The 24,758-nt window shown below is 42.0% G+C and overlaps 1 protein-coding gene across 7 annotated transcripts in view; it reads left to right on the top strand.

Moving 5' to 3' along the window:
* UBR2 (ubiquitin protein ligase E3 component n-recognin 2) overlaps window positions 1-24,758 on the top strand; it is a 126,725-nt gene that overhangs the window by 80,989 nt on the left and 20,978 nt on the right. For 6 of the 7 annotated variants that reach the window (XM_058662903.1, XM_058662896.1, XM_058662884.1 and 3 more), the window contains 14 exons: window positions 2,414-2,516; window positions 3,254-3,302; window positions 3,735-3,889; window positions 5,320-5,422; window positions 9,899-10,008; window positions 10,100-10,180; window positions 10,441-10,619; window positions 11,513-11,712; window positions 12,513-12,606; window positions 13,404-13,565; window positions 15,873-15,976; window positions 17,052-17,118; window positions 19,876-20,024; window positions 20,436-20,491. In XM_058662903.1, coding sequence (XP_058518886.1) covers window positions 2,414-2,516; window positions 3,254-3,302; window positions 3,735-3,889; window positions 5,320-5,422; window positions 9,899-10,008; window positions 10,100-10,180; window positions 10,441-10,619; window positions 11,513-11,712; window positions 12,513-12,606; window positions 13,404-13,565; window positions 15,873-15,976; window positions 17,052-17,118; window positions 19,876-20,024; window positions 20,436-20,491 — 1,612 coding nt within the window. Of the gene's footprint in view, window positions 1-2,413; window positions 2,517-3,253; window positions 3,303-3,734; window positions 3,890-5,319; window positions 5,423-9,898; window positions 10,009-10,099; window positions 10,181-10,440; window positions 10,620-11,512; window positions 11,713-12,512; window positions 12,607-13,403; window positions 13,566-15,872; window positions 15,977-17,051; window positions 17,119-19,875; window positions 20,025-20,435; window positions 20,492-24,758 lie in introns of those variants that run through there. The other variant, XM_058662917.1, reaches the window with a different exon arrangement.

Below are 24,758 nucleotides of genomic sequence, written 5' to 3'. Positions count from 1 at the left end.
GAACTTAAGAAGATAAAAATTTTTAAGAGGGTTTATTTAATTTGAAAAGCAGAGTTACACAGAGAGAAAGGAATTACAGGGATATTCCATCTGCTGGTTCACTTCCGAAATGACCACAAGGACCAGAGCTGAGCCAATCAGAAGCCAGGAGCTGGAGGCTTCTTCCGGGTTGACCAAGGACTTGGTCCATCTTCTGCTATTTTCCTAGGTCATAAGCAGGGAGCTGGGTCGGAAGTAGAGCAGCCAGGATGCAAGTTGGCACCCATATAGGATGCAGTCACACAAGCAGAGGCTTAGCTTGCTATGCCATGGCGCCAGCTTCCAAATAATGGAAATTAACCTGAACAATAATCTAAGAAAATGCAACATGTGCTTTTTCAAATCGCTCTCTGCTTTCCTTTGAAGATGTCACCTAAGAGTGTGGTGTTCCCTGTATGCTGCCTTCTCTTGTGTCCACTCTGGTCCCCAGTTAATAAACTCCTTTTCCCCCAAGATGTTGAGGCATTTTCCGAGCTCCGCTTGTTTCCTTGGTTCCCCACCTCAATGGTTATATCTTTATTTTTGCTGATTAGAAAAGGAAGCATGTTTAGAGAAAAAGGCGGAAAAGTGTGAAGCAAAAAATCACCCATAATCCAGCCACACAGATGACTTCTATTGCACTTGGCTGTGTGTCTGTCTGAACAACTTTTTTCCTAAGCTTGAAGCACTTATATCTATATGTGTGTAGGGGCTAAGAAGATACATACTGGACCTGGCGTGGTAGCCTAGTGGCTAAAGTCCTTACCTTGCAGGCCCATGATCCCATATTGGTGCTGGTTCATATCCTGGCTGCTGCACTTCCCATCCAGCTCCCTGCCTGTGGCCCAGGAAAGCAGTCGAGGATGACCCAAAACCTTGGCATCTGCACCTGCATAGGCGACCTGGAATAAGCTCCTGGCTTTGGATTGGCTCAGCTCCAGCCGTTGCAGCTGCTTGGAGAGTGAACCAATGGATGGAAGATCTTTCTCCCCTCTCTTCCTCTCTGTAAATCTGACTTTCCAATAAAAATGAATAAATCTTTTTAAGAAAAAGATGCATACTTGAACACAAATAGGCTTGTTTTTTACTTACTATTCTAAAATATTTTTAAATTAAATTTAATATGATGTTTCTATATGTTGTATCTTTGAGGCTCCTGTTTTACTTAAAATGTCTTATCAGTACTTATAAAACTATTCTTTGCTTTCTTATAACCTAGGACTGTGCTTCCTTATTAATGTATGCTTAATATCTGGACTTTATTGATTGTAAGCAAGGATTAAATGGCCTTATACACATCACTGACCTGTATTTCCCCTGTCCTTCCTTTTTGAGAGGCAGAGACAGAGAGTGCCCATCTGCTAGTTCACTCCCCACCGTGGCCAGGGTCTCACTGAGTTAAAACTGGGAGCCAGGAGCTCAATCCAGGTCTCCCATATGGGTGGTAGGAACTGAATACTTGAGCCATCACCACTGCCTCCTGGAGGCTACATTGGAAGGAAGCTAAATTCAGACCCAGGCATGCTGATACGGAATATGTCTTGGTGTCTTATCTGCCCTGCATCTACCCTACCCCCACGTGTGTATCTTTGAATGTGAAAGTATTTCTATTAGGATTTTCTAGATCAAAAGGCATTTTGCTACATATCTCCAGATTACCTTCCCAGAAGTCATTTACTCTCCTACTTAGCAATGTATGGAGAAATGTTACTTTATTTTAATTTATATAACTTTAGCTACCAGTGAACTTGAATGTTTTCGCTTGCATATTTTTACCCATTTATATATATTCGTTCATACTTTCGTGTGTGTGTGTGTGTGTGTGTGTGTGTGTGTGTGTCTTAGCCCTGTCATACTGTTTTATCTGCAATTTTTATATGTTAGAGATATCTTTATTTTACCATGTACATTGCAGATACTTTCTTCTTGTCTGGTTTTTAGCTTTATGATGCATTCTCACCTAAACAAAAATTTTTTTTAAAGATCTTTCATCCTGTTTGACTTCTGGATTTTGTAACTTGCTTAGGAAGATTCTCTAACCCCCAATATCGCATCTGCTTTTCCCTGCTTAGTAGAACTTATCACAGATATCTTTACTTGGGTTTGAATGTTTGGAGAGATGATTTATGTAAACTATTCTCTGCTGCTGTACTTTTACATTGTTGCCACATTTGTGTCCATTATGTTCAGTTGTCTTGTTACGACAAATTCAAAGAGGTTGGGCTGGATGTACATAAAACATGGTAGTTCAATTATGAAATTAACTCACAGAACACAGTCCAGCTAAACGCACACAAGCAATATAGGAGAAGCTCTTTCTTGTTCTAGCATCTAAAACCAACTCATGAATTAATATGGCCTCAGTAATTATAATCTAAGGGTCTTTCTTTCCTAGGAAACCTGGATTAACAGGACGGGGCATGTACGAACTGAAACCAGAATGTGCCAAAGAGTTCAATTTGTATTTTTATCACTTTTCAAGAGCAGAGCAGTCCAAGGTAATTGTGGAAAATGCAAGTGTGGCAGCGAAAAGTTGGAGTTTTTATTCCCCCTAAACAATTTTTACTGCTTCTGAGATTGGGAAAGGGTTACCTTTTCAGTATAGGAAGCATAGGAGCTATTTTAAAAGGTAGGAAGAAGAAAGTACAAATAGTATACTTCATCTGACATTTTGAGTTTACCTCCCCCTGCCAGATTTCTGTGCACATATATATAAGAGCCATATAATTATGTACATACCCAAATGCATGTTATGTACAACTTCATAACCCACTTTGTATAGACTTCAGAATTGGTACTGTTTAACATACTTTTTCCATAGAGATTTATGTAGTTTTCCAAATCGTTCTTCAGTAGTTCAGTTTTGCCTTTTAGCATTCTTCAGTTAAAATACCTTTTCCATAAATATCAGTAAGTAGAATTTAAACATAAAACTTCTATTTCATTTTTTGATGCATGTCATAGAACCAGCTCAAACCTGATAATTTTGGGGGTTTTGGCTTGTCCGTGTTTCCTTTGCGTTTTAAAGCAATGAAGAATTCATGTGGGGATTCTTCTCAGGCAGAAAAAAAGTTACCCTTGATGTGCCAAAAGTAGAGTGGACACTATAGCACTGAGGGTAAAAATCCTCCAAAATCAGAAGATAACACAGCCAAGATGGACTTAGCTTGCTGCTTTAGAAATCAAGTTGTTTTGTATTACTGATTCCTCCCCAAATTGCTTTCTTTTTTATTAGGCAGAAGAAGCTCAGCGGAAATTGAAAAGACAAAATAGAGAAGATACAGGTACTTCTATTCTTGCTTTCCACAAATATCACATCATTCTCATTCAGTTATTTAACATTGTTGTCTGTTAAGTATAATGATTGTCCTTGGTAGAATGAAAGCTTGAATAATAAGCTTTCCAAGTGAATAGTCTTCTACTCAGAGGAATACTAAGCATATTAATGCAGCAGTAGTCTATACTGAGTGACCTCTGAGTTAATGATTTTATCTCAGGTCTTCAGATAGTTCCAGGGAAAGGAGGGACTGGAGGGACTTTGCTTCATACTGCTATGTAGGTAGCTGTTCTAATACATCTTACTGACCTTGAAAAGGTAAAATATGGCTTTAAGATAGATAAGTGGACATTCTTTGAATGAAGAATATCAAAAGTATCTGACAAAGATACGGTGTTTCAGCATGTTCTGCAAAAGCAACCATTAACTCTATTTGCAGCACTTCCCCCTCCAGTCTTGCCGCCATTCTGCCCTTTGTTTGCAAGCCTGGTTAACATTTTGCAGTCAGATGTCATGTTGTGCATCATGAGGACGATCCTGCAATGGGCTGTAGAACACAACGGATATGCCTGGTCAGAGTCCATGCTGCAGAGGGTAGGTTTGAAGACATGCCATTCTGGTTGAGTGTGTTAAAACAAAAGCCAAAGCTCTGTTGTCCAGATATATACACAGAAAATGTAGAACTAAAAGGTAGTGTTTGAAATTAAGTAGATTGCTATGAACTTTATATTTAACAATAAAAATGAGTGTCTGACAGATTCTTTCTGTAGGCGTGTGATCATCTTGCTTCCATCAGCTCATCTGTCATTGGCCTGTATGTCTGTACGTTAAGTACTGTGGTATTCAGTAATTCTTTAATCTTTCACGTATGTTTCTCACTGAATTCCCTCCGAAAAAAGAAAAATACCTGGAGTACATAAATACCCGTACTTTGCTATTGAAGACAAGACGTGGAGATTTCACGATCCTGCAGCCAAGAAGTGTCCTATTGAGAACCTTCTTCTTTATCTCTCTGAATTTACACAGCACTCTTGCAAACAGATACAGCTTATGTAAATGAGGAAGCCAAGTTTCAGTGAAGCTCAGTTAACTTGCCAAATCACCCAACTAATAAGTGACATCATGATTAAGTTAACATGCCGCCTGCTCTGTGCTAGGCACTTCACATACAATAACTGTAATCCTCAGAACTCCAGGAGAGCTGTTTCTGTCAATGTTATGGATGATGACATAGGCTCAGAGGGGCTCCCTGAAGGAATGTAGCTTGAAAACAGGAAAGACAGGATTCAGATGAAGGCAAGCCATCCTCCAAAGCTTACCATTCTTTGAATTGTCTGAGCAGGCACAACTGTCTCATTGGCTAAGGTGTGTGTACACTTGTACCCCCTCTCCCATTTATAAGCATACGTTTTAAATGTAAAATATAGAACTGTGGTGTGCTGGAGACTCTCCATGTATATGAGCAACAGCTGGGTGGGGAAGGATGGCGAGAATAAAGGAATGATCAGTGCTTACCTTATGTAGTATGCGTTGGTGTTAGTGTTTCAGGCTGACCTGATGTTTCCAAGGCTCTGACAGCTACAGTTGCCCTGTGGAAAGAAAGAGACAGAGCATGTAGGACTGTCCTTTGGAAATCAGGGAGCAGGATAAGAGCTGTAAAAATTCAGTTCAGAGTAGTTGAGATCTTCTCTTGAAGGTCTGGCAAGGAATTGAAAGGCTCTGCTGTAGGTACAGAGTAAAACTGCCCAGTGTACAGCAGATGAACTGCTCGATCTCACCCGGAGGGAGTTGTCGCTCACCCAAAGAACTTGCAGTTGAAAAGTCTTCCTCATTTAATTAGAGAATTTTATGTGGCTTTCCAAAAATCCTATATTAGAAAATAAATGTACATGTGAATTTAATAAAAATTAGTACTTTTAAGTTGTTTTTGATTGCATTTAGTCTTTCATAATTTAATTTTTAAGTTATTTTAATTATAAAATATATGCTTTTTTTGCTAAAAATTGCAAAACGTTTTATTTGAGGTGTTACATTTAATTGGAATGGCACTACAAGAAGAAAAGCAGCATTTACAAAATGTCGTGGAAGAACATGTAGTAACATTTGCCTTCACTCAGAAGATTTCAAGTATGTATATACTTTTCACTAAACCTAACTTAAGATACAAATGTTTTTAAATAATCCAATTAGAACCTTTTTTATTTGATCGTATAGTCCCAAGTGGGTAATATAGAATCCAGATATTTGAGGCCATATGTATTCATCTGTGTAATAAAGGTACTATGTTAAAATCCTGACATACAAAACTAAAGAGGGCCTATACATAATTTTTTTGTGATTTATCATTATTTGAGAGAAGGACACTCCGAAGGGCTGGGAACTCCATCCCCGGCTCCCTTGCAGCTGGCCAGGCACTAACTACTTAAGCTCATTCGCTTCTTCCCACGGTGCACACTTATCGGAGTCTGAGTCAACAGCAGAGCAGAACCAGAATTCAAGACTAGTCCTCTTATGTAGCAAGTTGGCATCCCAGCCATACCTTAATCACTGTGCCAAACATTCAGCCCAAAGTATATATTTTTAAAAGTTTTTAATATTTATTTATTTTGCACTTATCATGATGACTCAGTATTTTTATTCTCACCTTGAAAGCACTGTGATCCCGTAAGAGTCCCAGTTCATGTCCCAGTTTATGTCCCGGTTTCTTGACTTCCGTTCTAACTCCCTGATTATGGCCTGGGAAAACAGTAAAGAATGGCCCAATGCCTTGGGGCCCTGCACCTGCAGGGGAGACCTGGAAGAGGCTCCTGGCTGCTGGCTTCAGATCAGCTCAGCTCAGCTCCAGCAGTCGCAGCCGTTTGGGGAGTGAACTAGCATGTGCAAGATCTTTCTGTGTCTCTCCTTTTCACTGCAAATGTGATCTGCCTGTCCAATAAAAATAAATAAATCTCCTTTTTAAAAAAGAGTTACAAAGAAAGAGAAGAAAAGACATGGAGATCGATTTTCCATCCGCTGACTCACTCCCCAAATAGCCGCAACGGCCAGAGACAGGGTGATGCAGAGCTGGGAGCCAGGACTTCTTCCAGGTCTCCCGTTGGGAAAAGGACCCAAGTACTTGGGCCACCCTCCTGTGCTTTCATGCCATTCTCAGGGAGCTGGATTGGAAGTGAAGCCACCAGGGCTGGAATCAGTGTCTACAAGTAATGCTGGCACAACAGGCAGAGGATCAGCTTGCTACACCACAGGGCCAGCGCCCAAAGTATATCAATTGTAAATCGAAACAACAAAAAATAGTGAGTCTTTACTTTGAAAAGGTGTAAAAGATTTAAATTCTAGGATCTACTTTTTTAAAAAGATTTATTCTTTTTTTTTTTTTTTTTTTTTTTTTTTTTGTCGGAAAGTAAGATTAACAGAGAAAGAGAGACAGAAGGATCTTCCATCCACTGATTCACTCCCCAAGCAGCTGCAACTGCTGGGGTTGAGCCAATCCGAAGCCAGAAATCAGGAGCTTCTTCCAGGTCTCCCACACGGCTGAGGATCCCAAGGCTTTGGACAGTCCTCCACTGCTTTCTCAGGACACAAGCAGAGAGCTGGATGGGAAGTGGCAGCCGGGACACAAATTGGCGCCCACATGGGATCTTAGTACATGCAAGGTGAAGACTTTAGCCACTAGGCTACCATGCTGGGCCCAATTTAAATTTTTTTTTTTTGATAGAACATTGATGTTTATTTGAAAGACATATTTCCCACAGTGAAAGAAAGAGAAAAATGATCTTTCATCTGCTGGTTCACTCCCTAAATGGCTCTCTTGGCCAGAGCTGAGCTGATTCAAAGCCCGGAGCCAGGAGCTTCTTCAAGGTCTTCCATATGGTTACAGTGTCCCAAGACTTTGGGCTATCCTCCATTGCCTTCTCAGGCCAAAGGAAGATAGCTAAATTGAAAGAGGGACAGCTGACACAGGAACCAGCATCCATAGGGGATACTGGTGCGACCGGGCAGAGGTTAAGCATGCAGCACCACCATGCCAGTCCCAAAATATAGGGTTTTTTTTGTTTGTTTGATTTTTTTTTTTAGATGTATTTATTTTTGTTGGAAAGGCATTCACACAGAGAGAAGGAGATACAGAGATAAAATTCTTCCATCCACTTGTTCACTCCCCCAGCGGTCGCAACAGCCACAGCTGAACTGATTTGAAGCCAGGAGCTTCTCTCAGGTCTCCCGCACAGATGCAGGGTCCCAAGGCTTTGGGCCATCCTGGACTGCTTTCCCAGGCCACACACAAAAGCTACTATCACAATTCCATTTAAATTTTGTCACTGTGAGCATATGAAAACAGAAACTTCTATAGTACTGAAAGCAAGATAAGGGTTAGCATTTGGCATGATGGCTCGCTGCTGTCTCACCCACACGTGCCGGCCTAGCTCTGCTCCTGATTCTAGCTTCCTGCGAGTCCAGTAGTTTGGTCCCTGCCACCCAGGAAAGAGGAGTCGAGCTCCTGGTTCCTGGCTTTTAGCTGGCTCAGCCCGCCTGTCAGGTGTTTGGAGAGTGAACCAGTGCATGAGAGCTATCATTCTGACCCTAAAAAAAAAAAAACTTTTTTTTTAATTAGCTATTGGGGATTAGAGTTTATTTGGAAGGCAAGAGTTACAGAACAAAGTTGAAACAGAGAGAGAGAGAGATCTTCCATCCTCCAGACCAGACCAAAGCCAAGAGCCAGGAGCTTGTTTCCAGATCTCCCACATGGATGGAGGGTCCCAAGCACTTGGGTCATCCTCCAGTACCTTCCCAGTTGCATTAGCGGAAACCCGGAACAGAACTAGAACAGCTGAGACTTGAACCGACAGCCATATGGGATGTCTGCCCTACAGGCAGTGATTTAACTTGCTACACTACAACACTGGCTCCAACGTCATTGGCACCTTGACTCAACTGATTAGTCCTCCGCTTACAAGCACCAACACCCCATAAGAGCAGCAGTTCATGTCCCAACTACTCCACTTCGCATCCTGTTCCCTGGTGATGGCCTGAGAAATCAGTAGAAGATGGCACAAAGCCTTGGGACCTGCACCCATATAGGAGACCCAGAAGAAGCTCCTGACTCAAGGCTTCAAATCAGTTCAGCTCCAGCCACTGTGGCCATTTAAGGAATGAACCAGCAGATGGAAGATCTTTCTCTTTTTTTCTCTCCTTCTCTCTGTAAAATTTGCCTTTCCAATAAGAAGAAATACAATAATCTTCCATTTGAAAAAGAAAAGTGGGCCCGGCGGCATGGCCTAGCGGCTAAAGTCCTCCCTTGAACACACCAGGATCCCATATGGGCGCCGGTTCTAATCCCAGCAGCTCCACTTCCCATCCAGCTCCCTGCTTGTGGCCTGGGAAAGCAGTCGAGGACGGCCCAATGCATTGGGACCCTGCACCCGCGTGGGAGACCCGGAAGAGGTTCCTGGTTCCCGGCTTCAGATCGGCGCAGCACCGGCCGTTGCGCTCACTTGGGGAGTGAATCATTGGACGGAAGATCTTCCTCTCTGTCTCTCCTCCTCTCTGTTTATCTGACTTTGTAATAAAAATAAATAAATCTTTAAAAAAATAAAAGAAAAAGAAAAGTTTTCCCTTTATTCCAATTTTCAGCATACGCAGTTGGACTGATAGTCGCCTGATGGAGTGGCAGCTGGGACTCTTCTTCCCTTGCCCTTTTCCCCACCGCTGTTCTCCCTATGTATATTTTGTGCCTTCTTCCTCACCAGTACGTTTGCTTAGGGATAAGCACACAGAAAAATTCCCTATTTTAATTCACTCACCCCTGTCAGATTTCTCTTCCCATTTTCTCTGTGTATTACCTCTCTTTCAATATTTTATATGATTAAGACATTCTGTGTTTTTATGAAGGAACGTCCGCCTTCTCAATTCACATCCCCAACACATAGCATGGAACATTAGGTTGGGAACAGTATTGACAGTTCCATGGTTCAGTGCCTTGTCTCCTTCACCACGAGGAGCACGGTGTCAGCATGGCAGCTGGAGCAGCAGTAACTGAATGTTTCTGACTCCTAGCTGAGTTAACTTGTACTAGCCTTACTTGTCCCTTACTTGTCCTCATGAGAACATGAACCTGATGTTTCCTATGTTTTCTTCAAATAAAGACAGTAAGTTCTTAGGCAAAAAAAAGAAGAATGTGTTCTATTTTGTTTTGAATCTAGCAAGTAGATATATTTAATACATAGATACACCTCTATAATCCTGATCCTTTTACTTCGATTTATAAAATCTTGGCTAAATTAGTCTTTTCATTTTAACTGATACAGAAAAATGTATGAATATACCAAACTTTTTAAGCCTTTTTTTTTAACTTAATTTTTCTAAAATCTATGTTAAAATAATCATTTGGGATAAAGGTCAGTTTGGAATGTGTGTAGAATTCTCATTGTTAATGACTTCTTTCTGAGGTCCAAACATGCCACGTTCCTAAGGACTGACGATCCCTAGCAAGTAGAGCCATAATGGAATGTCGGTGTGACAAGCAGCTGTGACTGCCGTCTTGTGCCGAGGAGCAAACACTGTGAGGTGTTAGTTGTCATGGTTGTGTCTTGTCTTTTTCTACCTTAGAACCTGGTGAAGCACCGAACAACTCTCCAAGCATCTTAGCCATGCTGGAAACACTGCAGAATGCGCCCTACCTGGAAGTCCACAAAGACATGATTAGGTGGATATTAAAGGTAAAATGTCCTGCCATCACACTGCTTTTTGTGGAAAACATTAGGCATTTGTTACTGGTTTTTTCTGATAATGTTTCACTTTTTCTTATAGACCTTTAATGCCATTAAGAAGATCAGGGAGAGTTCGTCCACCAGTCCTGTGGCAGAGACAGAAGGAACCATAATGGAAGAGGTATGAGGAGGAAAGTGTGATGGTACCGGGACATTATAGGACATTTACTGTGAGCAGGGAGAGATTTACATGCAATAAATTGGTGGTTGATATTATTTACAAACATTTAAGTATTAGATGAAGTCTTTTCTTAAATAGATGAGATAGTAGAATAATTCTGTATTAACATTCATAGTTAGGTAGTTCTGCTTTGCCAAAAAAAAAAAAAAAGGTCCACTTAGCAGCATGAGCAGTTCTAATTGAATGAAGCCTAATTTCAGAGTTCAAGAGACAAAGACAAAGCGGAGAGGAAGAGGAAAGCCGAGATCGCCAGGCTACGTCGGGAGAAGATCATGGCCCAAATGTGTGAGATGCAGCGGCACTTCATCGACGAGAACAAAGAGCTGTTTCAGCAGACCTTGGAGCTGGAGGCTTCTGCCTCCACCGTTCTCGAAAATAGGTAGGGGAAGTATTAGGACATGGAGGTCTTTTCATCCGTGCTTCTCAACTGGGAAATCCGGTGTGCTTCTCAACTGGGAAATGTAGCCTTTTTTCCATGCAAATAACACTTTGGCTCCTAAGGTAATTTAATAGAATTGACAGGCAGCCTCCAAGGAGAATTAACCTTAAAAAAAAAAATCTCTAAATATACATAATTCATATATACTTAAAGTAGCATTTTCTCTTCTTTTTCTTTCTTTTTTGTTGTTGTTAACATTTGTTTGTTTTACTTGAAAGTCAGTTATAGAGAGAGAAACCCTTTATCCACTGGTTCACCCACTACATGGCTGCAACAGCCGAAGCTGAGCTGATCCAAAGCCAGGAGCCAGGAGCTTCTTCTGGGTCTTCCGTGAGAGTGCAGTGTCCCAAACCCTTGGGCCGTCCTCTACTATTTTCCCAGGCCATAAACAGTTAACTGGATCAGAAGGGAAGCAATTGGGACTCAAACCGTCACCCATATGGCATGCAGGCACCACAACAGGAGGACTGTTATGTTATGCCGCTGTGTCAGCCCCGAAAATGATATTTTCTTTTTCTGTTATTATTTTCCATGAAACAATTTTTTAGGTATAGGGATTCCTTCCTGCTCCCCAAAGTGGTATTTTCTACAAAAGACTTTTAACATTCATGAAAGAATTAGTTCACTAAACTTGGTGTCTGGCATTTGTGCTGTATAATGAGTCACTGAGAATTAGAAAGAACTTTGGTACATTTGAAAAGATTTTGGTGACTCACATCATGAAAGCCGTGTGTTAAGTATGGACACACAGACTAGATGTTATGGTTCCACAGAAACCTCTTAGGCTTATTGTTTTTTTGTTTTTTGTTTTCTTCATAACTTGTTTGTGGCAGCCCTGTGGTTTCAGACAAGACACTTATAGCATTGGGTCCTGCAAAAACTCAGGTCTCTGAACAAAGACAATTTGTGACCTGCATATTGTGTCAAGAGGAGCAGGAAGTTAAAGTGGAAAACAAGGCAATGGTCCTGGCAGCATTTGTCCAAAGATCAACCGTATTGTCAAAAAACAGGAGTAAAGTCATTGAGGATCCAGGTGAGTTCCAGCCACCTTCTCACCCCCCCTGTTAATGGCAACTGTTGGTTCACGTAGTTAGTGCTTTTAAAAATCTAGTAAAGACTGTTACCCAGCAATCGTTTCTATTTCTCAGCATCCTTGCAGAGTCCCCATCGCTGATGGGCATGCTGAAGTAACAATAAAGTTTTGTCTCCTTGATAGACAGAGTGGAGCATCTTGAGAACAGTGTCATGAGCTCCCTATGTGAGAAGCTGTGTAATAGAATTTCAAAGATTGTACTAGTTTAGGTAAAGAATTAGAAAAAAGCTTTCTGTTCAGTATACAAACTAGCACCAGACAGATGACTCCTAATCCGTTTCTTTCCCCGCTTTGCTCTACTGTAGACGTGGGTAGTTTGTGGTCACTCTGGCTCTAGGAGGGTGAGTGTGATTGTTCCCCACCTGCGTGTCTCCATGCAGACTTCCAGGGGCACTCGTTACTGAGACCACATCTGATTTGTTGTTAGCATCACAGGTCATTGGCCCAGCACAGATAACCGTTATACCTTTATCTAAGGGCATCATGGTGTAATGGAGGGAATTGGGCTCTACCATTGCCCCAGATGTATGAACTATTTAGAAGATTGGATCTACTTAAATACTGAGTTGCAGCATCAATTTACAATTCAATCACGTTTAGTTAATATTTTCAGAATGGTGAAAATTTCACTTTGAGTTTTTTAAGTGTTTATCAAGGATTTCACAATTTAAAGGTACACATTTATTATAAGAAAATTAAATGCCTCATTTTGTATTGTTTTTTCTTGTTTTATAATGCAGAAAAACATGACCCATTATTTATGCACCCTGACCTGTCCTGTGGAACACACACTGGCAGCTGTGGGCATGTCATGCATGCTCATTGTTGGCAAAGGTAATTTATATTCTTAATATCAGTTAAGAGAAGATTATCTGAAGGCTCAAAGTTAAATTTTCAAAGAAAGAAAATTCTATTCTAGAGAACAGGGAAGGACTAAAGACTTTGAAGAAATTTCTCCATATCATTGCCAAATGAGTGACAACTAAAAGTGATTTGCTTTGTAACAGATGTAAAAGAGTAACTTAGACTCTAGTGTGTCAAGTACATTTGTTATATAGCTAGATAACACAGTATCTTCTTTATTCCTCCAAAGAACGTAGTAGGTATGTGCTGAGTAATAAATTGAGTCAAGTGAGGGATGTATTTTTACAGTGGTATAGACCCTGAAAGAGCAATGCTGTCTTTATTCAGGTTCCCAGTGACCAGCTGTTGATTCTGAAGGTGCCAGCACTCCCTTTGTCACTTTCCCAAGACTGTAGTGGGATAACCCTGAACTTGTTTTACATCAGTACTGTCATGGCTGCACTGTGCACACTGACTGACCAACCCCACCCAGCCTGGGGAGCGGGCCAGACCACAGTGGCACCAAGAAGATCCCATCTTCCTTATGAATGTTTATTTGCAAAACAGGGGTTTTTTTTTTTCCCCTACTTTAGAACTCTTAATCCATTTTGATTATTAAAACATCTCAAAAATCAATTAGTGCCAGTGCCAGAAATAATTCAGTTCCTTTTAACATTTTCATCTCCAAAGTGTCTATGAAAGCACAGTATTTAAGATGTTGAAGTTTGTGGCTCTTACTGAAATGAACTGCCACCTGTTTTGATCCCTCGTGTTCTCTAATTGTGAAGGTATTTTGATTCCGTTCAAGCTAAAGAGCAGCGAAGGCAACAGAGGTTACGCTTACACACGAGCTATGACGTAGAAAACGGAGAGTTCCTTTGTCCCCTCTGTGAATGCCTGAGTAATACTGTTATTCCTCTGCTGCTTCCTCCAAGCAATATTTTTAACAGGTAAGTTTTGTCCCATAACCTTGTAAAGACGCCATAACTGATATGAAGATAATGAACTAATGAGCCGGAGAGAACTCACCTAAGGCGATTGTGTAATATTTCCCAGATACTTTTGAAAAAATTTTATTATTTTCCATGATGCAGTTTTAAAGGCATTGGGATTCATCCCTACTCCACCACTTCCACCTTCCCCTTCTCCCCTCCCACCACTTGTCCCCATGTTATGATGGTAGTGGGTTCCTCAGTACAGTTTAGCTCAGTTTAGCTTTCGGATAGGTAAATATATCATGACGTGGTAGGTATAGGAAAAGGTAAACAGCATAGTGCCATAGTGTAAAGCTTTATTCATAAGTTTCATTGGGAATCCTGCTTTTATTTTCATACTGTATATTGAATTTTTTACTGACTCATTGCTTCTGGCAGACCTATGCAGTATAATTTTGGTTTTTAGGTCAGAACAGGGCAAAATGTGTTAGTTACTCGTAAACACGTACGAAGGTGCAGTATTCCTAGGTGTTCATAGGAACTTCTATATTCCCAGGGATCCTGCTTTAGCTCATTCCCTCAGAGTGTCTAAGAGATGCGCAGACACAAGGAGGGCAAGGGCCACTTCCGCCGGGCTTTATTGACTGTCCGACAGTTGAATTCAATTTTTTGCACTATGTTGGCCAACAGTAGTTTTTGGGAGATCAAAACTTGAAAATCTATTGTATTTAAAATGGAAAATTCCAGTTATCTCATGATTTTTAGGATACATTTAGTTAGTTTTGAGTATATTTATTCCAAATATAAATTTCATACCATCTACTATTCAGATCTAAATGTTGTTTCTTAGTTTGGAGTTATGATATCCATTTTACATATGTAAATGTTCATTTAACTGTTAAGAATATAGAGCATTGGGCCCAGCACAGTGGCCTAGGTGCTAAAATCCTTGCCTAGAACACGCTGGGACCCCTATGGGCACCGGTTCTAATTCCGATGGACCCATTTCCCATCCAGCTCCCGACTTATGGCCTGGGAAAGCAGTAGAGGACAGCCCAAAGACTTGGGATCCTGCACCCACATGGGAAACCTGGAAGAAGTTCCAGGCTCCTGGCTTTGTATAGGCACAGCACCGGCTGTTGCAATCAATTGGGCAGTGAATCATCAGACGGAAGTTCTGCTTCTCTGTCTCTCCTCTCTGTGTATCTGCCTTTCCAATAAAAATAAATAAATATTTTTTTTAAAAAAAGAATATAAAGCATCTGTTTTAATACTGTTCCTTGAATTCAATTCAAAGTAAAATCAAGGAAGATGTTGTGCCACAACAAATTAAACCATTGCTAGAGAACCTACATTCCATGTCCAAGTTCCTGGATCAAGTCCTGCCTCCACTTTCATTAGCCTAGGAGAAAGCAGATGATCACCCAGGTTCTGGGTTCTCCCGACTCACGTAGGAGACTCAAATGGAGTCTGAACTGCTAGACTCAGCCTGGCCCGGTCCCAGTTGTTGCAAGCATTTGGGGAGTGAACCACTAGCTAAAAGGCCTCTGTGTCGTTCTTCCTTTCAATTAAATAAAACTTAAAAAGAAAAGTCAGATTTTTTCCCTTCAATTTTAGTCTGTTCTACCACAAAATGTTCTTTAAAAATTAGTAGATTTGCATGTACATTTATGCTTTTTAATTATAAAAAATAGCATGGTGCTGAATTGAAGTGGTTAAGAAATTGTTCATGTTTGAAAAAGGATTTCACCAGTCACTTTGGGGGTGCAGCTTTGTTTTTCTCCCGTGAGACTCAGCCATGGCGTGATGAGAGTGGAATAAGAACAGGCTTTGGAGTCAGACAGAACTGAGCTTGACAGACAGCTCTGTCCCTTTTCGTGGCCCTAACCAAGTTACAAAACTTCAAACCTCAGTTTCCTCATCTATAAGTGGGAACAGTAAAACCACCTACTTCATTGGAGTATTTTGAGGATTAAATCTCCATGAAAGGCTCATAGTACAGTGCTTTGCTAAATGATTTCTTATCGTGTGCACTTAATAGGTATTTGTGGCAGTGATGATTTATTTAAGAAAGACTAGCAAATTTCAGTCCTGAGAAAATGAGTGAAAAATTAACAGCATTGTTAGAATCATTTAACAAATAATGTCTGTTCATTCCCGTTGGCCAGTCTCTATTCTGATTTCTTTTTAATGCAACAAATTTTCCCCTGGCTTTTTATATCTAAATCATACCTGTATACCTATGATCATTTAAAAAAAATCTTTTGTATCATAAACTAAGCAACAGCAATGAAATACTAAATGTTCTGTCATCTTTTCTAGGAGGTTAAGTTTTTCAGACCAACCAACTCTGACACAGTGGATTGGAACAGTATCTGAGCAAATCAAAGCCTTACAGGCTCTCAGGAAAGAAGAAAGTGTTCCTAGTAAGTTCTGTTTTCATTTTTCCATCAAGTCTGAGATCATTAGAAAATGTATTTCCAGAAAATACTGTTGAAAAGTATCTAAAAGTAAGGGGCTGGCATCGATACAGCAAAATAAATCACAACTTGGGATGCCAGCATCTCGTGCTGGAGTGCTGGTTTGAGTCCCAGATGATCCACTTCCAGCCCAGCTCCCTGTTTATGTGCCTAGGAAGGCAGAGGAGAAAGTCCCAAAGTGCTTGAGCCCTGGTCCCCCAGGTGAGAAGCCTGAATTGCATTCCAGGGGCCTTGCTTTGGCCTGGCGCACCAGCTATTGCTGTTATCTAGGAAGTGAACCAACTGATTGATCTCTCTCCCTGGGTCACTCTGCCTTTCAAATATTAACAGTTTGACTCATTAAAATTATCTCTATAAGCTAAATTTTACCTTGTCACATTACTTTTTATTTCTTAGAAATTCACACGCTCATAAGAAAGGTAGACTTACAAAGCAGAGGCAGAGTAAAAGAGATTGATCTTCCATCTGCTGGTTCCCTCCCCAAATAGCTGCAAGTCAGGACTGGGCCAGGTGGACACCAGAAGCCCTGAGCTTTTCCCCGACCTCCCACATGGGTGTGGGGTCCAAGCACTTTGGCCGTCCTCCACTGTTTTCCCGGGCCATTAGCAAGGAGTTGGATTTGGAAGTGGAGCAGACAGTACTTAAACTGATAGCCATGCAGGTTATAGCACTGCAGGTGGTGACGTCACGTGCTACCCGCACCTACCTGCCCCTTTGGTCCCTCACTTTGTGGAGAGCTTCTGGAGGTATGAAAGCTGGAAGAGCCAGCTCTGACTCCCTGCGGTGTGACACACTTGACTTGGAGCAGGGTCAGAAACCTGAGACCCTGCGCTGCCTGCAGATAACTGAAGAAAACACCTTGGCCAACCAGAGCTGTGGTTCCATGCTTTATGTAAATGTCATGTAATTGTTTGTTGCTGGAAATTTTTTCCTTTTTTTTTAAATTTAATTTCCCTACATAAGTTATTTATAAAATATTGTGGTTTATTGAATACTGCTTATAAAATGCCTGTTTCTATAGATACTGCCTCTTCAAAGAATCCAGCAAGCATGGATGAATTACAGCACCCTGGAAGGTTCAAACCTGAGTGAGTATATTTTATTCCTTTAAATTCCTTTGGCTCTTTGAAAAATTAGTATCAGCAGTTGGTAGAATGTGATTTGGCAAACTAGGCAGCAAAACTGTTTTAAGAACTGGTCTTGAATTCTGAAGTTTAAGCATTACATGATGATAACTATTATATGTATGTACATACATATGTATATATGTTTTCAAGTCTAAGAACCATGTGACCTGTTTAACTCTCAACTACCCACTTGTAGTTGACATTGCTGATCCCCTGCTTTGCCTCTTCCACTGTCCGGTCTTACTACGTCATCAATACTGTAAATCCAAACTGCTCAGCTTCTCCACCAAGTCTTATGTTTCCTTATGACTCCCATATTTCTTTTTTCTTTTCTTTTTTTTTTTTTTTAAGATTTAGTTATTTTTGGTGAAAGGCAGATTTACAGAGAGAAGGAGAGACAGAGAAAGATCTTCCATCCCCTGATTCCTTCCCTAAGTGGCTGCAATGGCTGAAACTGAGCTGCTCTGAAGCCAAGAGCCAGGAGCTTCTTCCAGGTCTCCCACACGGGTGCAGGATCCCAAAAATTTGGGCTGTCCTACACTGCTTTCCCAGGCCACAAGCAGGGAGCTGGAAGAAGAGTGGAGCAGCCGGGACACAAACCAGTGCCCATACGGACGCATGTAAGGCAAGGATTGAACTGCCACACCATTGCGCCCAGGTCCCTGATACGTATTTCTATCTATGGTTCCCATTAACCCAAAATCAAAACCAGAGTATTAGGGTAAGCATTTGGTATAACAGTTCACAGCTATTTAATGGCTTGCACCCTATGCAGAGTGCCTGGATTCCTCTGCCCTCACAGGGGGTCTACACTGAGCTTTGGCCTAAACCGAGCCCCAGCTGCTCCAGGCATTTGGGGAGTACATCAGTATATGAAGGACGGATTCTCTCTCAAATCAATAAGTAAATGATTTTTTAAAAGTATTTTCAGACCTATTTACCCTCAGAGTCAATGAGCCGCAGAGTATAGCCTAGATCTACACATCTGGGTTCAGTGCCCAGCACCCCTGCTTGTTAGCTCTGTGGCTTTGTGCACCTCTCCGTACCTCATTTCCCTCGCGGGTAGAGTCAGGGCACCCCTCAGACATTAGGGAACTATTTTTCTGTTGACTGCTAAGTCAGTTTACCACTTACACTTAAAGCGTGTTTCAGTTTTTATGTTAGGACTGTGCTTTTACTGATAAATGTGTACTAATTATTTTTCCGATCATGTACACATGGTTAATACCTGTCTTGTCATTCTCTTGTACTGGTTTTCTTTATTCTGAGCAGTTCTGTAGAGGAGTTAGGTGCCCGACAACAGCTTTTCCAAGTACTCAGCTCTATCAGGTGATCTTCCGTCCTGGAACTCCCTCCTGCATGCCCCACAGCCTGTGTCTCCCGGCATCCATCTGCTCAGGGCACCGCTGTCACGCGAGACGTCCCTTTGACTGTTGTTTTCTGGATCATGCCTATTCCTCGTTCTGCAGAGCTGCAGCATTCAGAGGCTTCCTGAGGAAGGATGCCTGGCTTTGAAGGTTCCTTTTCGGAAGCATTGAACCCATAAGCTTGACTGGTAGTATGAGCATAGAATCCAAGGCTGGACATAAAATTCCATCTAGGTTTTGAAGTGTTTTACGGACATTTACACCCATGGAGAAATGAATGCTGTTCTGATTCCGGTCCTCAGGTAACTTCCTTACCTCTGGGACTTCGGGATATTTATCCCCAGCATTCCCTAATTTTGCTGTGATATTCCTTTAAGTTTTTTACGTAATGTCCTCTTTTTGGATTTTCTGTTCCTTGAAGTAGTCCTACTATTAGCTTACTCTGGGCCCTTTTAAAACTGATCCTCTAGTTTTCTGCTTCCTTCACTGTCTCTGTTTTCTTCCAAGTTCTTTTTTTCTGTTTGATTTTGGTTTATTTCTTTTTTTTTTTTTTTTCTTTCTGTTTTAAGATTTTTTTTTTTCTTGGAAAGGCAGATTTACAGAAATAAGGAGACAGAAAGATCTTCCATCCACTGATTCACTCCCCCAAATGGCCACAGTGCCCGGAGCTGAGATGATCCAAAGCCAAGAGCTTCTTCCAGGTCTCTCACATGGGTGCAGGGTGCCAAGGCTTTGAGCTATCTTCCACTGCTATCCCAGACCACAAGCAGGGAGCTGGATGGGAAGTGGAATACCCAGGACATAAATTGGCAGCACCCCTATGGGATCCCAGAGCTTGCAGGGGGAGGATTAGCCACTTGAGCCAGCACTAGCCCTGGTTTATCTTTAAGAAACTTCCTTATGTGGTTGTTGATCCTTGGGTAATTAAGAATAAGGCACTAAGAGCTTCATGTGATACCTTGTGGGCCAGTTCAACTTTCCCGATTTGCAAGCCTTACAGTAAAGTGATCAGCTCCCAGCGAGTCTTTCACCAGGGTGACTGTAATCACAGGGCAGTAGGGATACAGTTGCAGTGTCCTCAGGGTGGAGGGGAGGGTCATGGGTCCCAGTATCCCATGTACACCCATTTACCTAGTAGTCTGTTGCCAATCTGTGTCTCAGCCCTGCTGACCCAAAAACACAAGCCTCCTCAGGCAGGGGCAGCGTGTCTCTCTTCTCCTTTCCTTACAGGAAACTCCGGTTACATGGTAAGTGCTCCAGTTCTAGTATAACAAAGAACTGTTAAGAAATGGAACCATTTAATATATGTGTGCACATTGCATTAAACCAAATATTTTCATGTTCACTTCAGGAACCCTTATTCTGAGAGCATAAAGGAAATGCTAACGACATTTGGAACTGCTACTTACAAGGTGGGCCTCAAGGTTCATCCCAACGAAGAAGACCCCCGGGTGCCCATAATGTGTTGGGGCAGTTGTGCCTACACCATCCAGAGCATAGGTAAGAGATGGACGGATGTGCCGCTCTCAGACACAGGCGTGCGTTGGTAGGAGTCAGGTTATTTTTAAGGTGGACAAAATCCTACATTTAAAAGTGGCAACAGTAAGAACTGATAGAGTTAGAGGCACAGAATCAGGTGTACTGGCAGAATCCTAGAATAGCAGTCAGTGGGTAAAGCAGAGCAGCGGAAACTGGTTTGGTGGTGGCTACGGCATCTTGTCAGTAGAGAGACAACGTCGGTTCATTCTTATTTTTCACCCAGAGTTATTTCTTGTGAAAAGATTTAAAGATCTGAAACCTAGGCATGTTGTATACCTTCTGCAGAAAGGTTTTTGGTTTGGTTTTAACTTTTTACTGCAGCAAAATACACGTAATGTGAAACTCACCATCCCCAACATTTTTAATCTGCAGAAAGAATTCTGAGCGATGAAGATAAACCGTTGTTCGGTCCTTTGCCTTGCAGATTGGTAAGACTTGGTTGACTCAGTTCGTAAAGGGGTAAAAAGGAAGTAGATGGTTCCGTTCTTCTGCTCGCTCTTACAGACTAAAATCATTGTTTTAGGCAGGTAGCCAAATTCTGTAAGGACAAAGACAAAATCAGTCCTGTGGGCTTATGTTCCTGGATATTTCTTTTTCTTTTAATATTTTTTTATTTTTATTGCAAAGTTAGATATATACAGAGAGGAGGAGAGACAGAGAGAAATATCTTCTGTCCAATGATTCACTCCCCAAGTGACCACAATGGCCGGTGCTGAGCCGATCCAAAGCCAGGAGCCAGGAACTTCCTCCAGGTCTCCCACGCAGGTGCAGGATGCCAAGGCTTTGGGCCAACCTCAACTGCTTTCCCAGGCCACAGGCAGGAAGCTGGATGGGAAGTGGAGCTGCCGGGATCAGAACCAGCGCTCATATAGGATCCTGGAGCGTTGAAGGCGAGGACTTTAGTCACTAGGCCACTGTCCGGGCACTAGTTATTTCTTTTAAACAGATTTCCGGAAGTAATTATTTCTTCTTTTCAAGGTCTTGATTAAACCTTTGAAAATATAAGGGAAGGGCCCGGCGGCATGGCCTAGCGGCTAAAGTCCTCGCCTTGAATGCCCCGGGATCCCATATGGGCGCCGGTTCTAATCCCGGCAGCTCCACTTCCCATCCAGCTCCCTGCTTGTGGCCTGGGGAAGCAGTCGAGGACGGCCCAAAGCTTTGGGACACTGCACCCGCGTGGGAGACCCGGAAGAGGTTCCTGGTCCCGGCATCGGATCGGCGCGCACCGGCCCGTTGCGGCTCACTTGGGGAGTGAAACATCGGATGGAAGATCTTCCTCTCTGTCTCTCCTCCTCTCTGTATATCCGGCTTTCCAATAACAATAAAATCTTTAAAAAAAAAAAAAAAAAAAGAAAATATAAGGGAAAATTAAAGAGTGCTCATCCTTAAATTTGTAATGTTCTAATGGGAAATACAAACCAAAAACACAAACTACTGCCTTTGGCTACCTTTTATGAGCAGCAGTGCAGATGAGTGTCAAATGGAGTATGTGTGTGTGTGTGTGTGTGTGTGTGTGTATACACTTTAAGATTTACTTACTTTTATTGGAAAGGCAAATTTACAGAGAGAAGCAGAGACAGGAAGATCTGCCACCCACTGTCTCACTCCTCAAATGACCACAATGGCTGGAGCTGAGCCAGTCTGAAGCCAGGAGCCAGGAGCCTCTTTCATGTCTCCCATGTGGGTGCAGGATTCCAAGGGTTTAGGCCATCCTCTGCTGCTTTTCCAGACCACAAGCAGGGAGCTGGAAGGGAAATGGAACGACCGGAATACAAACAAGTTCCCATATGATGACCCTGTTCATGCAAGGCAAGGACTTTAGCCATTAGGCTACTGCACCAGACCCCAAAATGAATATCTTTAATGCCTGGGAATATGAGAAAGATGGAGACAATCAAGGCTTGCTACTTTTTCTGTGTAGCTAATATCTAACAGTGTCCTACACTACCTACTGTTCAAGCTTATGCTCAAAAAATGCCTTTAGGAGCACCATGCCAGGCCCTTATCTAAACCATTTTTTAAAAAAACATATAGATAGGGTCTGGCGCAGTGGCCAACAGCTCAAGTCCTCGCCTTGCATGCACCAGGATACCATATGGGGACCAGTTCTAATCCTGGCTGCCCTGCTTCCCATCCATCTTCCTACTTGTGGCCTGGGAAAGCACCCGAGGACAGCCCAAATCCTTGGGATCCTGTACCTGGGTAGGAGACTTGGAAGAAATTCCTTGCTCCTGACTTTGGATTGGCGCAGCACCAGCTGTTGCAGTCACTTAGGGAGTGAATCATTGGATGGAAGATCTTCCTCTCTGTCTTTCCTTTCTATATATCTGACTTTGCAATAAAAAATAAATAAATCATAAATATATGTGTGTGTATATATATATATATATAACTTTATAGATAGATACTCAGGCCCCTTTTCACCTGCTAGATTGGACTAGTAGAACTTTGGGTTATACATTTTCTTTTCTGTCTATTTGAAAGACAGGGAGAAACAGACATCTTCTTTCACCCTTTCCAATACCAGGGCCAGGCCACCTAAATCCTTGAACCTAAAATGCAGTTGAGGTCTCCCAGGTGAGTGTGGCAGGGATCTAAATTCTTGAACCATCATTTGCTGCCTCCCAGGGTGCATCGGAGCAGGAAGCTGAATTGGAAGTGAAAGGGCTAGCGATCAGGTACTTTGATATGGGATGCTGGTGTCCCAAGCAACACCTAAACTGCTGTCCCAGATACCTTCCCCTAAATTGTATCTAATCAGCAGAACAGTAGCTCACTTCAGTCACGATTATGATATATGATATTATATGTAATATTGACTATCAGATTGATGTTGACTATACATTTTGCTACAGTGTGTAAGAGTTGATTATTAAAAAGAGAAATTACAAATGGATGTTTAATCTAGTTTTTAAGGTCATTCCTAAACATCTTGATTCTGTTCACCTCAGACTACCTTCTCTGGATACTACTGTCTTTTCTACAACTGTTTTTTCCTGCTAATGTGGTTTCTGTATTAGTGTAATCATGTTACCTTCATTAACTTGCCTGTGTTACACCAGCCTTGCAATCTGAAATAATCCCAATTTGGTCGTGTGTTTAAAAAGACTTAAAAAAGATTTTTTATATCCCTTTTCATAACAGAGAGTTTTTATTGTCCTTTCTTATAAGGTTTTGTTCTGCAGGATTATTCTGATCTTGTAAAACAGGGACAGAGTGGCCCAGTGTGGTAGCATAGTGGCTAAGGTCCTCACCTTGTTTACGCTGGGATCTCACATGGGCACCAGTTAGTGTTCCAGCACCCCAGTTCCCATTCAGCTCCCTGCTGTGGTCTGGGAAAGCAGTAGAGGACAGCCCTAAGCTGTGGGATCCTGTACCTACGTGGGAGACCCAGCAGAAGCTCCTTTCTCCTGGCTTCAGATTGGCTCAGCTCCAGCCATTGCAGCCATTTCGGGAGTGAACCAGCAGGTGGAAGATCTTTATATGTATGTATATATATATATATATATCTGCCTTTCTGGTAAAAATGAGTAAATCTTCAAAAAACAAAAAAAGGAATAGAAATAAGCAACACTTTTTTTCTGCCAAGGGTTATTTGGATATTCATGACATTCATGGGCTGTACAATATTGCCAGGTTAAAAAAAATTACCAACTTAAAAATTAGCCTGCTGTGGATTTACTTCATTTCCTTTTTCTAAGTTTTTTTTTTTTTTTTAAATATTTAGTTTGTTTTATTGGAAAGAAAGATTTACAGAGAACAGAAAGTTCTTCCTTCCACTGGTTCACTCCCCAAGTAGCTGCCACAGCCAGAGTTGAGCCAATCCAAAGCCAGGAGCCAGTAGCTTCTTCTGGATTTCCCACACGGGTGCAGGATCCCAAGGCTTTGGGCTGTCATCTACTGCTTTTCTAGGCTATAAGCTGGATGGGAAGTGGAGCAGTCAAGTACACAAACCGGGATCCATGTGAGATCCCAGCAGATGGAAGATGAGGAGTTAGCCACAAGGCTACTATACTGGTTCCCCCCAAAGTTTTTTTTTTTAAACTTGGACTTACAGATAAAGATTGTGCTGAGGGGGAGACATATTATCCCTCTGCTGATTCACTTCCAAATGGCTGCAGTGGTAAGAGCCGGGCAAATCCTAGGCCAGGAGCCAGAAGCTGTCTCCAGGTCTCCCACATGGATTCAGGGACCACTTCGGCCATCTTCCGCTGCTTTTCCAGGCACATTTGCAGGCAGTTGGATTGAAAGTTGAGTAGCTCCGTCTCAAACAAGTGCCTATATGTGAATATCAATACCACAGGATACAGTTTTACCCAGTATGCCAGTGGCACAGGCCCAGGTTACTGAGTTTCATTCCCACCTGCAATTGCCTTGGCACGGTCAAACTAAAGGATTTAATAGACCCTACATGCAGTCTATTTTCTTTATATCTTTTTTTATTTTAGGGTTTGTTTGTTTGTTTATTCATGTATGTGAGAGAATTATAGAAAGGGGAAGAGACAGAGCACTGTTTCTGTTGCTGTGGTTCACCCCCTGTTGCAGTGCAATGGCCACAGCTGATCCAGGCTGAAGGCAGAGCAGGGTCTCAAGTACTTGAGCCATCTGCTGCTACTTTTCCCAGCCATTACACACAGAGAGCTAGAGCACAAGTGGGTGTGCCAGGACACAACCTGATGCCCATATGGGCTGCAA

Source organism: Ochotona princeps, chromosome 1, assembly GCF_030435755.1.
Source record: "Ochotona princeps isolate mOchPri1 chromosome 1, mOchPri1.hap1, whole genome shotgun sequence".
Lineage (NCBI taxonomy): Eukaryota > Metazoa > Chordata > Mammalia > Lagomorpha > Ochotonidae > Ochotona > Ochotona princeps.
Note: the sequence above shows the minus strand (reverse complement) of the source record. Positions and strands in the feature narration are given on the sequence as shown.